This window comes from Fragaria vesca, linkage group LG3 (genome assembly GCF_000184155.1).
Source record: "Fragaria vesca subsp. vesca linkage group LG3, FraVesHawaii_1.0, whole genome shotgun sequence".
Taxonomy (NCBI): domain Eukaryota; kingdom Viridiplantae; phylum Streptophyta; class Magnoliopsida; order Rosales; family Rosaceae; genus Fragaria; species Fragaria vesca.
This window is the reverse complement of record NC_020493.1, coordinates 17,371,085-17,388,720: the sequence shown is the minus strand read 5'-3', so window position 1 is coordinate 17,388,720 and position 17,636 is coordinate 17,371,085. Positions and strand designations below refer to the sequence as shown.

The 17,636-nt window shown below is 36.0% G+C and overlaps 1 protein-coding gene across 1 annotated transcript; it reads left to right on the top strand.

Moving 5' to 3' along the window:
* The first annotated feature begins 237 nt into the window (after positions 1 to 237).
* LOC101310397 lies at positions 238 to 12,602 on the top strand. Its single transcript, XM_004295859.1, has 17 exons — positions 238 to 258; positions 2,837 to 2,977; positions 3,342 to 3,399; positions 3,637 to 3,683; positions 3,770 to 4,164; positions 4,243 to 4,296; positions 4,409 to 4,612; positions 5,169 to 5,378; positions 5,781 to 5,895; positions 8,723 to 8,761; positions 8,860 to 9,365; positions 9,498 to 9,554; positions 9,660 to 9,968; positions 10,598 to 10,807; positions 11,206 to 11,320; positions 11,407 to 11,441; positions 12,486 to 12,602. Exons 2-17 carry the CDS (start codon positions 2,839 to 2,841, stop codon positions 12,600 to 12,602), a joined length of 2,610 nt encoding a protein of 869 aa, XP_004295907.1. The 5' UTR covers positions 238 to 258; positions 2,837 to 2,838.
* The last annotated feature ends 5,034 nt before the right edge of the window (positions 12,603 to 17,636 follow it).

Genomic DNA, 17,636 nt, shown 5'->3' with positions numbered 1-17,636 from the left:
TGCCTTTTTTTTTTTTTCTTATCTCTCTCTCTCTCTCTCCCAGTTTTCTCTCTTCGTCTGTCTTCGTTTCCTTCTCTGAGTTCACGTCTTTGTCTTCTCCTCTCTCTTCTTTGAAATCAATTGGTAGTTTTTTCCCCTGATTTCAGTTTGCATGTTGGTCCTTTGGTTGGGGATTGAAAATTTTCGTTGTCTTGCTCTTGCAGGGTAATGGCTTTGCGTGGGTAGTGGCTGTGTTTTCCCAGTTCTTATGTTTTGAAGGTCTGCCTCTGCCTATTCCTCTCTTTTCAGTTATTATGCATTTCTGTTATGTTCTCGATTTTTTTTTAGAGTGATACTTTTGAAGGGGGTTGCTCATAGATGTTCTGAAGCTAGGCGTTAGTCTTAGTTGCGCAGAGATCATGCTTTTGATTGATGCTTTATGGTGAACTGGATCATGATTAAGGCTTAATTAGGAAGTTGAGACTTTTTCGAACCAAAAAAAAACAAGAGAAGGAAGTTGAGACTTTGTGTGATCTTTAGAATCTTCAAGCTGAAGTGTAGTATGTAATCATGTTAAACTTCAGAGTTTTTTTTTATGTCAATTCGGATTCTTGGCAATAGCAGCTTCTCAGGTCCATTATTGTGGCAAAACATGAACGGTTAAAGTTGCAAAATGAGAAACTTAATTGATATTTATGTTATGTAGATTTTGATTCAGGTAAAATCTTTTGTCTGTTCAGTTATAGCTTTGGTTCTTTTCTGAAGGTTTAATCTTTGGTATTGATAAAAAAGAGTGTTCTGTGTTTGATTTGTACTGCCTTTCAGTTTATTGTGTGTTTTCGGTTCTGTGTGAATAATTTTGTTTGATGGAATATGAACATGAACCTGATGAAAACTTGGTTGATATTCTAACTCTACTTTACTAAACATGTGACGCAGATGGCCTCAACTCCCATGCCTCATCTGTACAGAAAAAAAAAAAAAAAATTAGGCTCTCATGTTATACTTTAAAGTATAACAAGTATTTCTGAGTCATATTTTTGTCCGATTCCACTCTTTTTTGTATACATATAGGTGTGCTCATTTGCAATGATTGTGGAGGTAACCAATTGTTTCATACCAATATGTGCATGGCTGCACGCCTGTGGCATGGTATATCATCTGTACCAAGGATAGATTTCTCCTATTTCCAAAATTGTAAAGAAATGATTTTAATTTCTTGGCCAGGCCATTTCAGTTTTTCAGGTAAAGAATATGGACAAGAGGTCTTACTACAGTATATGAAATATTACATGATCAGTAGTTTAAGCATCGATTCATAGTTACATTGTAGGAGTAAGTAAGTCATGCATTTAGATTTCATCATGGATTGAACTTCATGCCTTGCCGTATGTTAACTTCTGTCCATATTCTTTCACTGTTAAAATTCATACACACACATATGTATTGATAAACATGACACCATTCCCAGCCTTCCTTAGTTTATGTTCACTATCTTAATTCACCCCAGTTCCAATTTCTATTTGATGAGCAACCACTTGCAATAGTTCCCACAGTTTGTTCTTAGGATTAATTTTTCTAGGATTGGATTTAGGAAATGTAACATGGTAGCTTCAAAGCTTTCTGAGGAGAATAATTTTGGCAATTGAAAACTGTTTCCATTAAAATTTGGAGTAGAGTACATGTACTATTAGGAACTTTGAGAAGGCTGATGACTCAGCGTTGATATAGTTATGTGCCATTAAAAAAATCAACAACCCAATCTCTCATTTAGTAATTAGGAACTCTAATCAAATTTCGGATTGCTGCAAGTAGGGTGATCGATCCAAATGGAATCATGTGTTGCAGATATGGGATATGGGATAGTTTTGGACTTTTGGACATCATTTTATAGTTTTAAATTCCATTCTTTGATCACTGTCTTGCAGAGATTAATACAAGCTTGGAAACTGAGTACAAGCTGCTGGTTTGATCTGAATCTAAGCCAAGAGGGGGACGACCCTCTGTTTTCGGGATAGGGGTGTCATTCGTACTTCTTGATCTCCCTTTTCTACATGTATTGTTTGCAGCTTTTCTGTTAATTTTTTGTTTGGTTTGTTGTTTGCAGTTTTCATGTGAAGACTTGCTCATTCTGGTGTTCCACAGCTTTTCATTCCTTTAGTGTTCTTCATTCTGTTACTTTTGTCTTCTTATTCAGGTTTCACGTTTCAATGTTTTGTTCCGATTGAATATATGTTTTCCTATTCTAATCTGGTGTTGATATTTTTATTCTTTCATTTCTGCATTTGCTTCTTTGAATTCTCATGTTACTGTACCTGAAAGGAAAACAGAAAAGGTCATAATAGACTTCTACCATTTGTTTGTGTGTGTTACTGAAAGGATATTGGGCAATCGTTTTTTTAAAGTATATTTTATTGGTTGTTGTTCTTTTGTTTTTGGTAATGTCAAGAAGTGGTTTATTCTTTTGGTTTATTTAAGAACCAGCGATAATCATTCTGGACAATTTTCAGTGTACCTGATGACATGATATATATCCACCCGACTCTTTTCAAATGTAACTCTTTCACATAAAACAAGCCGGATATTCAAGTAAATTGTAAAAATGTTGACATTAATCAACTTGATTCATTTCATTTTTAATTTCTTTAATGAAAGAAAATGATTATGTAAACTTTATTTGGTACAGAAGTTTTTATTTGGATTGGTTTATCATTGTACCTTTGATGTTGTGAATTATTCTGTCAGTTTTCTTTTACTTAATAGCTTTATTTTTGTGTTTAGCTGCAGTTTTAGTTTTTCAATTTTTTTTTTTTACTGAATTTCAAGTTTTGTTCTGACATTATGTTTTTTCTCATAGGTATGGCGCCTGAAAAGCGACTATCTTCAAGAATGAAATTTTTCGCAGAACATAGTTTTGGGAATGGACATGCTGATCCAGCAGAAGTTGACAGGACATTGTTTTATGAGAATGCATCAGCTAAGAATGCAAATATAAGAGGTTTGTATAGTTAGTTATTGTATTTTTTGTTGCTAATTAGATGACATTGATACAAGACCATGACTCTCATGTCCTCTTCAGCAATACATGATCAAGGTCAAAAGAGAAAAAGGAAAAAATGTACATAAACGCGATCAACGTCAAAAGCCAATATGTAACTTCATGTATTTTATATATTATGCTTTGTGATACTACTCTTTCTTTAATATTTTTATTCATGTTTTCTCCTTATATATTCATACATTAAAATCCATATAGTACTATACAACAATATTAGTTCAGTACATCAATTTTGACCCGCCTCAATGCACGGGTTTTCTGTCTAGTCTCCTCTAAACACCAAGGATTACCTTCTTTCTTTCAGATTCGCTGGGGAGAAACAAAGAGACTTTGCTAGTTAAGGAGAAAGGAGATAGATTCTGGTACGTGCATACTGTTTTTATTCTTACTCGTTGACTGAGAAAGTTAAAACTTAGTCTCAGACATCCATCTTTTACAATATTTTGGTTCCTTACTTTGTTAAGAAAAAAGTTCAACATAAGAGTGATGAGAGGCTCTGACACCCTTTGTGTTCATGCACCATTATGCTTAGTTGATTTGATAAGAGATAGGATGATATGAATATCTTCATTGGACATTTGAATTATTACTGTTTCCAGGATATCGGGTTTCAAAATGTGTCACAAATCAGAGGAAAGGGATATGGGTGAGTGAGCATTAAACTTATGCCTCCTGATTCTACTTGAAGACCTCCTGTCCACAACAATGACTTCACTTTATATGGTTGAATAGGAAAACTGCAACAAAATGCTCGTCACTATCTTGAAAAAGCCTTCTTGGGGCAAGACAAAGCCCTTCCAATATCTGAAGAGAAAAACAATGATCTTAAGAAAAAGCTTGAAGAGAATGAGGCTGAAAAGAAAGATCTTGACAAAAAGCTGAAGGAAAGTAAAGTCGCTAAGAAAGAGCATGAGAAGACCTTAGATGCGCTTACTGCTGCGGAAAAGCACCAGCAGAGGGAAACTCAGATGAACGAGATTCTGAAAAAGCTTGAGCAGAGTGAATCTGAGAAGAAAGAGCTTGAGAAGATTGAAGAGGCTCAAGCGAAAGAACTTAAGAAGGCGCTTGAGCAGATCGAAGCTCAAAAGAAAGATCTTGAGCAGCATGAGATTAAAATAAAACAATTGGTACTACCATTAATTTTATCTTTTTATTTCTAGGAACTTATTGTTCCATAACTAATGCTTTGCCCTTCTCTCTCACAGGAGATGGTTAATCTTGACCACAGGAAGGCTACTGAAAATTTGTTAAAACAAAAGGTATGTTTTCTATATATACTTCCTGAACTAGCTTGTCTTGAGGACATTTTCTACATCAAGCTTATACGAATTAGTGATTTTAAATTTTGGTTTTGGTGATTGAGAGATTCAGAAAGAAAATGAGGAGCTCCGAAAGAGGATCACTGAATTGGAGGATCAAAAGGATCAGGCTGCGGAGGATTCAGGTGAAATTCGAATCAAGTTAAAGGAGAAGGAAGAAGAGCTGGCCAATGTTGAAGCTCTTAACAATACACTTATTGTAAAGGAGCTCAAAAGCAACACTGAATTGCAGGAGGCTCGTACAGAGTTGATCAGAGTATGTATGCATTTGTCATTAACTTAAAAACATATGCAATAATTAGAAATTTGTTGAGGACTCAATTGTGCATAGAAGTCAGTTGAGGTCTGAACCAAGAGAGGGTTCAACTTTTTTCATTTGTTTTTTCTGTGCTCAGCTGTTGTGTGATCTTTTTCTATCTGTTTTATATATAGCTTTTCATTATAATTTCTAACATTATCTTCTAAACTAGTTACCTTGTGTTACACAGATCCAACTGAAATGCTAGGAAGTTAAAAGAACTTACACATTGGCTTTGTCTCTAATCACATGTATTTAGACACCTTTAATCTGTTGATGTTAAACCAGCATTAAAATTATCTATCAACTGTCCCAGATACAACTCAACTGGTAGACTGCTTTCTGATTTGGTCTGATTTTCTGAACATGTTCTTTTTATGGTTGGAGATTCCATCAAATTTTAGCTTCATGTTTTCTTTGCTGCTCAGTTGTCAATGCATCAATCATGATGCTTGCTTGTCAATATGATAACAAGTATAGTCATAAGGTTTGAGTAAAATTTTGTACTTTGCAGGGATGGGAATCAGCAAGTCGTGCTTTTATTCGTCTCAAGAGAATGGGAGGGCTTGACTGCAGGCCATTTCAGACTGCATGCAAGAGAAAATATCCTACAGAAGAAATAAATGTACAGGCAGCAGCACTATGTTCTCTTTGGGAGAGTTATATTGGGGATCCAAGCTGGCATCCGTTCAAAGTTAGCACGGCTTCCTTTGGGCATAATAAGGTATATGTTTTCCTAGTACTTTGTATCTAACACTCTTAAGGGTGATTAGAGTAATATTGTTGCTGACACTAGTTTCATTGCTCCTGCTAGCTATATGGGTTTTACTCCTCATGTATGTACTTCTAGTTAAAAATAAATAATCATGTTATCATTCTTAATCCAGGGAAAGGCATCTAATGTTCCTTTTCTTGCCCATGAAATTAATTTACTTATTTTCCTCTCATAGATGCTCAACCTATAGGAGTCTTTCCTTATTGTATAATAGCAAGTTTGAATTATACATTTGCACCACTATCCAGATTAACGACATTGTGGTACATTGAACTCTATAATGACATTAGTTGCCCCATTGTGGTTCTGGAAATTGATTTACTGACATTGTGGATGCCGGTACTTGCACAGGAAATTATAAATGAAGAAGATGAAAAAATGAAAAAGTTAAAGAACGAGTTTGGTGTTGAAGTTCATCTAGCTGTGTCAACTGCTTTGCTGGAATTGAATGAGTATAATCCGAGTGGTAGGTATCCACTTAATGAACTATGGAATTTCAAAGAAGATAGGAGGGCATCATTGAAAGAGGCAATATTGCATATCATGAAGCAGTTGAAACAAAAAAAGAAGAGAAGAACCTATTAAAGGTATAGACTGCAATTTTAAATGCTATTTGGCCAACGCATATAACTGAGTGTTGAGTTTTTGACTCGAGTGTTGATTCTTGCTAAATATATTTCATTCTAATGTTAACTAGGAATGTATAACAAGATCTTGGTAACGTAGTGTTACTTGTCTGCTTTGTTATATAAATTTAAGTTTGATTGGTCTAAGGTCTCTCATTGTTTGATTTGCATAATGGAAGGCAAAACTTGAAGAATTGTTGCCTGTGGCCTAATTGGTTACCTTAGTCATTTTCTAAATCTTTCTTACAATGCATAAAATCATAAGCTTGTTTACTCATTTCCAATGTATTTTAGTTCGGCCACTCCAATTTGAATGCTGCTCAACAGTTGTAGGATTGTTTTGCAGATTTGGCAAGTAGTTCTGTCTGGCACTTTAAAATTTGGCAATATCAATATCTATGTAAAGATGGCCTTTAATGAGTAGTTGGCCTATTGTCTTTAAATTCATGGAGGCCAATATGGTTGTGTAACTGATTTTCTGAATATCGTATTTCTTTTGTTTTTTTGTTTGTTTGAATAAATCATAGTTCTTTTATTATAACTGAAGGAATTTTTATTTGTGTATTTTTTGGTAAATGCATGTGCTCGTGCATCTGTGGATGGGGGGATTTGGCATCATCAAACACCTTTGCATTACTGTTCTGCTCATCCTTCCTGAAAAATATTTGTTGAACATGAAAACAATTTTGATGAACAGTCTAAATGGCAGAGTTTATTCCAAATATGTCTCATTACGAGCTGTATCCGTACTTTTTTTTGGCAAATGACTGGTTTCATTACATACCATTAGTTCTGATTGATTTTCTTTTATTTTGTGTTATCAAGTTGTTTCACTTTACATTTAGGAACCACTGATGCTTGCTTGCTGATCTCACACTAGGTTCTCCCCACATCATGCAGTTTAACTTTCATAGCAAGGGGTTGTTGCGACTCGCGAGAGTGTTGGCAAGTCATTTTGAGGGGACCCTTGAGGACTACATTGATGATTGATGCAGAGTTGCAGACCCTTTTTCTTCCCTTTTCTCCTCTCACTCGCCTACTAAACGTCCTCCAAACGCCCAACAAACGTCCTTAATAAAAAAATCGATCCACGCATCAATTTGGACGGTGGAGGTTCCCGGCGCGCATGTGCACACGGTGCGCTGAATAATTTTCGATATTTGTGACTCACAATCTTATTTGCTTCCAGTCAACTCTTGGTTTCCTGGAGCAACAACCTGCAGATGAGGAACAAGACCTTATGCACAGCCAAAGTCCACCTTGATGTGGTGCCACATTTAACAGTGTTTCAAGTTTGAATGTACGTGGCCGTGGAGTGACCAATGCGTCACTTTCTCAAGATGGCACCTTCCTGGCGACGTATGGGAAGCAGCGAGGAGCATATGCATCTCTCTGGTCTACTGACAGATTGACTGAAGAATTCTCCTTTGGGAAATCTTCAGCTTTCAAGAATTCTTCAGGTTTTAATGTGAAATTTGGTGGTCAGTTCCTTGCGAAGATCGATTTTTTTATTAAGGACGTTAGTTGGGCGTTTGGAGGACGTCTAGCAGGCGAGTGAGGGGAGAAAGGGGAAGGGTCCCCTCAAAATGACTTGTTGTGCTTTGATTCTAAAAGATGCCTCGGAGTTTTCCACCAGCGGAGCCACCTTGGCGGCACTTGAAGGGATCAAGAAGCTGCTATTACTTCCTGCTAGGAAGATTTTGGAGTAGCCTTGCCGAGCCTGTTTTGTATGTGAAAATCAAGTTTGAGTTATAAGTTTTCAGACATGGCAGCCTTTAATTTGGTGGTGGTATGACCATCAAATTGGTGGTGACTGACAAATGAAGCTTTGAATACGCAACAGCCGATTGCGAGAGCTGTAGACAAGTATCATGATGTCCGTCTATGTTATTGGTTGCAATAAACACAAATATCTCCTCTTTACTGCATATTGCCTAGAGATTATTATGCGAAAACCAATATTTGCTTATATGGTAACATAGTAAAGAAGAAAGCTTTGTACTCCAACACCAGCACTAGCTTGCATAACGTGCTTTGGTCGTATTTTGTGGTTTATTAAGAGTTTTTTAAGAAAAAAGAATGGCGACACTCCTCTATGCACTATGCCCTATGTCTATGTGGGATGTATGTGATCTTACCTCTTAATGTTTACAATTAATTCTCTTTTCATTTTCCTATGAAATGAAAGATTTAAGAGATCATTCTCAACAAAAAAAAAAAGAAGATTTAGAGACCTTTCAACACCCTCCATGCCATGTGTCGCCCATGCAAAACATGATGGTCGTTTGGGTTAAAGTAAAGTTTGGCGTTCTGTTTCCCGGTAATCACTGTTCGAGCTCTTTTGCTATATATGCACATAGTATCTCTCTATACGCCAAAGAAGACAATTTCTGTTTCTGATTTGCTGGGAACTGGGAAGAATCAGAGAGACTATATGTACGTGCATATATATACTGTTTCCATTTTTTACCTTCGACTCATGAGAAAGTTAAAGCTGAGTTATCTTTTCAAATATTTGTCTCCTTGCTATTGTCAAGAAAAAAGTTTAACATGAGATCGAGTTATGAGAGGCCCCTTTGTGTTCATGCACCAATATGTTGGGTAGGATGATCTGAATATCTTCATTGTAGTTTTTTTAACCATTACTGTTTTTTGGATATATAACAGGTTTGAAAATGTCTCACAAATCAGAAGAATCGGATATCGGTGAGTCCGTATAAAACTTATTCCTTCCGATCGATTCTACTTCAACACATTTGCACCCAGAAATGAGTTCACTTTCTTTAATTTATACTGTTCAAAAGGAAAACTGCAACAGAATGCTCGTGACCACCTTCAAAAGGCCTTATTGGAGCAAAGCAAGGCCTTCTCAAAATCTGAAGCGAAAAACAATGATCTTAAGAAAAAGCTTGAAGAGAATGAGGCTCAAAGGAAGGATCTGCAGAAAAAGCTTGAGCAAAGTGAAGTCGCCAACAAAGAGCTTGAGAAGAAGAAAAATATGTGGCATGTGTGGTATAGTACAAGTGAAACTCAAATGAAAGAGATTAAGCAAAAGCTTGAGCAGAGTGAATCCCGGAAGAGAGAGCTTGAGACGATTGAAGAAACTCAAAAGAAAGAACTTAAGAAGTTGCATGAGCAGAAAGAATCTCAGATGAAAGAGATTCAGAAAAAGCTTGAGCAGAGTGAATCCCGGAAGAGAGAGCTTGAGATGATTGAAGAAACTCAAAAGAAAGAACTTAAGAAGACGCTTGAGCAGATTGAAGCTCAGAAGAAAGATCTTGAGCAGCAAGAGATGAAACTAAAACGAATGGTATTACCATTTATTTATATCTTTTGATTTTGTAGGGTCTCTCCTTTGTGTAATAATCTTTGATTAAAGGTCAGAATATACCTTGCCTAAGATATTCTTGGAAATAGATAATATTTTGCCCTTCTCTCACAGCAGGAGATGGTTAATATTGAGCAAAAGAAGGCTAATGAAACTATGTCAAAACAAAAGGTATATTTCTATTTACTTTTGGAACTAGCTAGGACATTTGTTATATCATGCTGATATGAATGAGTGTTTTGAAATTTTTGTTTTGGTGACTGAGGGGAATGTCAGAAAGAAAATGAGGAGCTCCAGAAGAAGGTCACTGAATTGGAGGATCACAAGGATCAGGCTGAGGTGGTGTCAGATGACGATGAGGCTGAGGAGGTGTCAGATGACGATGAGTCTGAGGCCAAGCATGAAGAGATGGGTGAAATTCGAAAAAGGTTAGAGAAGAAAGAAGAAGAGGTGGATGAAATTAGTAACAAGTTGAAGGAGAAAGAAATGAAGCTGGCCAATGTTAAAGCTTTTAACAATGTACTTACTGTAAGGGAGATCAAAATCAACACTGAACTCCAAGAGGCTCGTGCAGAGTTAATCAGAGTACGTATGTATATGATAGGTTTTGAATTTGAAAGAGTGTGATTTTCAAGGTGAATACAGGGAGCTTACAGTATGCATGGAAAAACATTATCAATAACTTGAATAAACACCATTTAATACTTCAGAAACTTCATTGAGAAATCAATTAATGGCATGGGCGTAGAAGTCAGTTCAGTTTTGAGTTTTGAACCATTGGAGGGTTTGAGCTATTTTTTTCTTTCTGTGTTTAGCTGTTGTGCGCTCTTTTTATATCTGTTTTATAGTTTCTCAATAGTATTTGTAACATTATTATCTAAACTAGTTACCTTATGTCACACAGATCGAACTGCATGTAATGCTAGGAAGTAAAACTTACACGTTGGCTTTGGACCTTAATTACATGGATTTAGAACCTTTATTCTGTTGATGACAGACCAGCTGTAGGATAATTCTTTAACTCTGGCCTAAATACAATTCATCTGATACAAATGCTTTCTGATTTGTATGATCATCTGAACATGTTCCTTTTATGGTTTGAGATTCCATAAAATTTTGGCTTCATGTTCTCTGTTGAGGCTCAGTCCTTAATACATCGATCATGATGCTTGCTCGTCAACATAAAATTTTGAGTAAAACTTTGTATGTTGCAGGGATGGGAATCAGCAAGTCGTGCTTTTATTGGAATCAAGAAAATGGGAGAGCTTGACAGCAAACCATTTCATACTGCATGCAAGAGAAAATATGATATAGAACAAGCTGACGACCAGGCAGCAGCACTATGTTCTCTATGGGAGACGTATATTAAGGATTCAAGCTGGCATCCATTCAAAACTAGCACGGATTACTCTGGACATTGTAAGGTATAAATTTTTACAATGTACTGTATAACATGGAATAGAATACATTTCTATAGTTGTTGGTGACACTAGTTTCCTGCTATACGGGTTTAAAGTCTAAGTGCATGCACTTCCAATTAAAGAAACATTCCAGTTATTGTTTCTCATGCCATAAAAGATATCCAATTTCCCTTTTCATGCACATGAAATTGAATTATTCACACATGCTGAACCTATAGGAGCCTTTCCTTGTATACTAGTGAGCTTGAATTGTTTGCTATGCAATTAATGGTTCATCTAATCAGATGAACCATTGCACCATTGGCTAATTCAAAAATATTCTAAGGATAACATTACTTTTTCTCATCGTGTTTCTTGAAATTGATTTACTAACATAGTAGATGTGGCCGGTATATACACAGAAAGTTATTGATGAAGAAGATGCAAAATTGAAAAAGTTAAAAAACGAGTTTGGTGGTGAAGTTTATTTGGCTGTGTCAACTGCTTTGCTGGAAGTGATTGAGTATAATCCCAGAGGTAGGTATGCAGTTGAAGAACTATGGAACTTTAAACAAGAGAGGAGTGCATCATTGAAAGAGGGCATACTGTATCCACTGAAGCAGTTGAAACTACAAAAGAGGAGAAGGACCTCATGAAGGTATGCATATTACAATTTTGAATGCTATTTGGCATGGTGATTATTGAGGTTTAGCTCAGCTGCTCAAGTAGTGATTCTTGCTAGAATTCTTTCATCCATAAGTTATCTTGTTAATATAAAGTTACTTGCATCTTTCTCTTATATAAGTTGCCTTAAATTCCTGCCTATGAGCAATTAATATAAGGCCTCTATATTGAAATCATATATCATTTTTGAAATCATTCTGACACATTATAATGCATAAAATCATAGGCTTCTTTAGTCTTTCGCAATAAATTTCAGGTTGGCCACTCCAATTTCAAATGCATCTCAAAATGTTGTATAGGATTTCTAGCTCCTTCCAATTTTAAAAGTGATTCATAGTTCTGTAACTGGCCATTCAGCCTATTGTTTTTTAAATTCGTCGAGTCAATATGGTTGTGTAACTGTTTTTCTGAACATCGTATTTCTTCTGTTAGAACTGAAGAAATGTTTTATTTGTGCTCATGCATCTGCAGATGGGAGGGAGGATTTGGCATCATCGAGCACCTTTGCATTAGTGTTCTGGCCAGCTTTCTGGAAATATACTTGTCTTGTTACATCTGTAGCCATGATTTTCTTTTTTCTTACAAATGACTGCTTCCATTGCTCACCATTAGTTCTGATCGGTTGTTTTACACTTTTAACTTCACATTTACTGATCAGTGATGCTTGCTGATTATCTCACACTAGGTTCTGCCCACATCCTGTCTAAATTTTATAGCAAGGGGTTGTCTCAAGAGTGATGACGTGCACCCAAAGGGATCGAGAAGCTGCTATTATTTCCCTGCTAGGAAAGCTTTTGGAATTTGGAGTAGCCTTGCCATGCCTGTTTTGTATGTGAAAATCAAGTTGTTCCTGTGTAGTTCTGTAATCCAACTTGCATTATTACTTGGGAAACAATCATTATGCAGTGACTTAGATTCGGACGGTTTCATGTCAATTCCAAGTTTCCAACATGTTTTGGTCACCACTACTTGAATAGATAAATGACATCTCCTCTCCTTTTGTATATTTACTATCTAGACATTGTTTAGGACTGATCCTGGAGACCTGGACAATGGAGACATCGCTGGCCTGGGTAGAGGCAGGACTGACCCTGATGTGTATTACAAGCAAGGTGCTGTCACAGGCCCTAGGTGATCGATTTGGGGTTATTTGGAGCTTAAATTGCTTTAGCGCTTCTCTTTATATTTTATAATATAAAGAGCCCTTCTAATGAGAGTCTCTATAACGAAGACTAGTTGAGGAATTTTCGGTTTATCATATTTTTCGATCTTATATCCACATATTAACCGTTTAGGTTATAGGTAATTATGAACTTGAACGGTTCATGTTTGACATATTTGATTCGTCTATTAATTTGATCTAGTTCGTTACCTTAATGATCACCAATTTGGTTGAAAATTTGTAGGAGTGATCTACTTATATAAACCTAAAACCTGAACGGATGAGATGCCAAAATATGATCGAAAAATGGGTTTCTTAAACCATAAACAAAAAAATCCTCAACTAGTCCTCATTATAGAGGTCCTCATTAAAATGGCTTATCTGATTTTGGTACACAACCAGAACATTGTAGACTCGTAGAGGTTTCTCACTTACATTGTGTCGATGAGCCGTGACTTACTTGGTTAAGAAGTTAACTGATAACTTTGAGGTCACGAGTTTAAACCTTATTGACATATCTCACTTACATTGTAAGTACACGATTTCAAACCTTATTGACATATCTCACTTACATTGTAAGTACAGGGTGAGTTAAAATCTTTAAAAGAATAAAAGACACAACCAGGACAAAGATTATAAACATTATAAGTAATACAAGAATAAATGAGAATAAGTAGTAAATACTGGAAAATAAGGAGAGGCTGTTGGAGATGCTCTAAGTACCTATTTATGTGCTCACTGAATATGGTAAAAGAGTCGGTGCGAGTAAGAAAAATCCCATAGAAATTTAATTACATTTATATTCTCATTCTGTTTCTTTCTTGAACCAGACACCTGGGAACCAAACGAGACCAGGTGTATTGATTTGTATAATTTTATTACACTTTTATTTGACTAGGGTTAGAGAGGGTGCCAGCACAATTGGTAAGAACAAGATAAAAAGAGAAATACTTTCAACAGCCCCGATTATGGTTGTGGCCAATCAGCATCAAAAGTGAAAAGAAAGACATAAGCCTGCTCTGCCCCGCCCAATTCACCAAGCCCCTCATTGCCAAATGGTCTCTGTGTTTCATTTCCAAAACACATTGTCCCTGTCGATTTCTTCCGTCCACGTGTCTTCTACGAACTACGAGATCAGAGCCAAACAACAAAAAGAGTTGAAGAAGGATGCAATGTTGGTAGTTTCTTCCATCTATCTGAACCCAAGGAAGACTCTTTGCTTTGGTTCAGTGAAGTCTGGTTTCTAGGCATCCACAAGGTTGACTAATCAAATCGTGTAAGCATATTCTGGTCTGTGTTTTGTATGCTGTTCATTGTTCTTGAAAACGAAATCTATCTACTGTTTCTTTAGTTGCTGGGAAAATCTCAGAGGTTCTCGTTAATAAGTTTGGGAACTTTGGCTTCACTAGTTTGGAGAACTTTCTCTTTACTTTTCTTGCTGTTTTGCTAGATATAAACACTATACAGATATTATTTGCATGGTTATGATTATTCTTCTAGTCTTTATATTTGGTTTTGTATTTGTCGCAGGGGAGAGCAGATTGTTTTTTTACATTGTCTATTTTTCTTTTAGCAGGTTTAAATGTCTGACGTATCAGAAGAAATAGATATTGATGATCAGTCTGCGTTTTCTGACCAACATATTTTTGATATTGGTGAGTCTGATTCTTCTTTAAGATGCGCAAGTCTTCTGGTTTTCAAACAGGGTTACAATAGTACTTTAATTATCTTCTATTGTTGAAAAATTAGGAAACTTGCAACAAAATGTACCTAATCTCTTTGAAACAGCCTTCCTAAACCAGGGAGGGACAATCTTAAAGCTCTTTGATAATCAAAAAGGCATCAGTTTTGACATGTCATATATACCAGAACTGGATTTTGATCATCATCTGTCTAATATTGTAACCAAGATATGGATATTGGTGAGTTCGATTGTATTGTAAGATACCCAAGTGTGGCTTTGGCATTGGAAAAGTAGCTTGTTTTACTTATCTTCTTATGTTGATAATTAGGAAAGTTGCAACAAAATGTACACCACCTCTTTGAAAAGGCCTTCTTAGAGCAGGGAGAAATCTTTTCGAAATCTGAAGCTCAAGTCAATGATCTTAAGAAAAAGCTTGAGCATACAAGATGTCAACAGAACGAACTTGAGGAAAAACTTGAGAAGAGTGAAGCTCAAATGGAAGAGCTTCAGAAAAAGATTGTGCACAGCGAGGCTCAGAACAATGAGCTTAAGAAAATTGAAGAAGCTCAAAAGAAAGCACCTAATGAAATGATTCAGGAGAGTGAGACTCGAAATAAAACCTTGGTACGGTTATTCTTCTGAGCCATAAGTCGGTGAAAGTAACTTATGTTTGTTGGGTAATATAATAACTTAGATGCTCTTAGCAATTATTCTTAGAAAACATTTGTTAGAGGAAAAAGTTTTCTATTTTTTTTGTTTCTACTGTTAACTGCAAGATTTTGATGAATCAAAGTTATATGAATAAGTTTTTGGAACTTAGTTTTGGTGATTGACTTGCAATGCAGGAACAGAATGAGAAGCTTGGTAGGAAGTTGAACAGATTGCTCAACCACTGTGATGTCCAGCATGAACAAATGAATGTAGTTCTGGGTAAGTTAAAGAAGATGGAAGAAGAATCAGCAGAAGTACATGCTCTATACTCTATACTCATTCACAAAGAAAACAATAATCATGATGAGTTGATCAATTTACGGAACCATCTTGAAAAGACCATATTAGAGAAAGAAGCCATACCAAAATCTGAAGCTCTAAACAATGATCTTAAGAGAAGGCTAGGTGAGAGTGAATCCCAAAGAAAGAAGCTTCAAGAAAAGCATGATCATAGTGAATCTCAGAAGAAAGAGCTACAGCAGGAGCTTGAGCATATTAAAGCTCAAAAGAAAGAGCTTCAGAAAAAGGATGATCAGAGTGAAGTCGAACTGCAGGAGGCGTATAAAGAGTTCATCAATGTATGTATGTATGTATGTCTACACCAGTTAATTTCTGTAGGTGTGTCATCTTTCTCCATTCTAGTTTATTTAAAATACAAGAGGCTTGCAGTACATGGATCAAAGGTATAAGTATTTTAAAACAAAAGGCTACCAATTATAATTTCAATCTAGGTGGGGGCTTAATAGGGGTTTGAAGAAATCAATTAGGAGTGAACCATTGGGAGGTTTAATACTGTATGTGTTCTGGTGTGTGCTTATGTTTTGCATCATATATCTGTAAATTCTTTTTGGATTGTGTACCAGTACACAGATTCTGGATATTTAGTCTGGATTCATCCTATGTTTTCAGCACATCAAATATCATGATTTGTTCCAAACTTCCAATGTACCATATACTTTTCTACTTACAATTTTCTATTTAACTTGTTTTTTTTGTTTTGTTTTTGTTTTGTTTTGTTTTGTTTTGTTTTTTCTGATAGTTTGAACTTCTTCTTTTTTTTCTTTTAATGGGGTGGAGGATCCGTCTAGATGATCTCTTAGTTTATCTATATGGGACTTATGCCGTTTTTTTATTTTTGATAAGATTGACAATGCCTTTTCATTCAATGGGATCCTAACATTTAGACAATGCAGGGACTAGAGGATTTCAGAAGTTGTGCTACGAATCCTACGATCGGTGTGAAGAGAATGGGAGAGCTCAGCAAAGAACCATTTCAAACTTCATGTAAGAGACTATATTCTTTAAAAGAAGCAGATGGCAAGGCAGCAGCACTATATTCTCAGTGGCAAGGCAACCTAAGGGATCCAAACTGGTATCCTTTCAAAACTAGCATGGATACTTGTGGAAATTTTGAGGTATATATTAATATATATGTATAATGTTCTGTCAGACAATGAAAGCTTTATACCGTGGAATATCATATTGTTAGCGAATCCATTTTAGTTTGTTCCTGCATACCACACTTTTATATAAGTCTCATGAGTGCAAAGTTTCAATTAAAGAATTATTCATGTTGTCATTCCTCCATGTACAAACTATAGCAACTGTTATCAAAGATAAATTTATGTGACCAATCCTTTGAACCTCACATTTTCATGTCTCATTTGAGGCTGATATTGTTAGCACATGTTTCCCTCTTACACTGCTCACTGGTCAATCTATGTACTGGTCATTGTAACATGGAGCCTTTTTATTAATTTCTTTCAATAGACTTTCTACATTCTCAGTTTTCATCTGGTTTGCTGACTGGTTTTTGAGGATGTGCATATGAAGCTAACAATTTGCCTCTATGTACCGGTCATTGTAACATATGAAGCCTTTTTATTAATTGTTTTTTTTTTCTATGAACCATCTACATCAATGCATTTTTCATTCTCAATTTTCATCTGGTTTGCTGATTGGTTCTTGTGGATGTGCATATGCAGCTAATAATCAATGAAGACGATAAAAAATTGAAACGGCTAAAGGTTGACAAACTTGGTAGTGAAGTTTACAAGGCTGTGACAACTGCCCTTGTGGAATTAAATGGCTGTGATGCCAGTGGTAAGAGTGCAGAACCAGAATTATGGAATTATAAAGAAGGGAGGAAGGCAACATTGATAGAGGCAATATCGTGTGTACTGAAGCAATTGAAACTGCAGAAAAACAGGGTTCGTAAAAATTTGTCAGATAAAAAGGTTCGTTTCCACTTACGTAGTTGAAGCTAGGAAGTTTCATTGAATATGACCGAGTCTTTGAAATATTGTTGAATTGGAACAGAAACTAGATGTGAAGAAGAAAAACCAGGACGAATTGGAACAGCAGCTTGATGTGAAGAATAACCCGGGTGACAGAATTAATGAAATTCAAAAGAAGTTGGAGGAGAAGGAAGATGAGTTGAAAAATTTAAAAGCTGATATTGAATATTCAGAAGCTCTCAACTCTACACTATTTGTCAAGGAGCGTGAAAGTAATAATGAACTGCAGGATGCTCGCAAGGAGTTGATCAGGGTATGTTTAAGTTAAAGTTTTTATCTGTGGAGACCAGACTACAAGGGCATTCATTCTTGCAT

What these genes read in the sequence shown, in the direction of transcription:
- LOC101310397 (XM_004295859.1), top strand. Translation starts at nt 2,839, where the DNA reads ATGGCGCCTGAAAAGCGACTATCTTCAAGAATGAAATTTTTCGCAGAA. An exon ending in TAAGAATGCAAATATAAGAG is followed by an intron (nt 2,978 to 3,341) that starts GTTTGTATAGTT and finishes TCTTTCTTTCAG; the next exon opens with ATTCGCTGGGGAGAAACAAA. An exon ending in CTCGTGCAGAGTTAATCAGA is followed by an intron (nt 9,969 to 10,597) that starts GTACGTATGTAT and finishes TGTATGTTGCAG; the next exon opens with GGATGGGAATCAGCAAGTCG.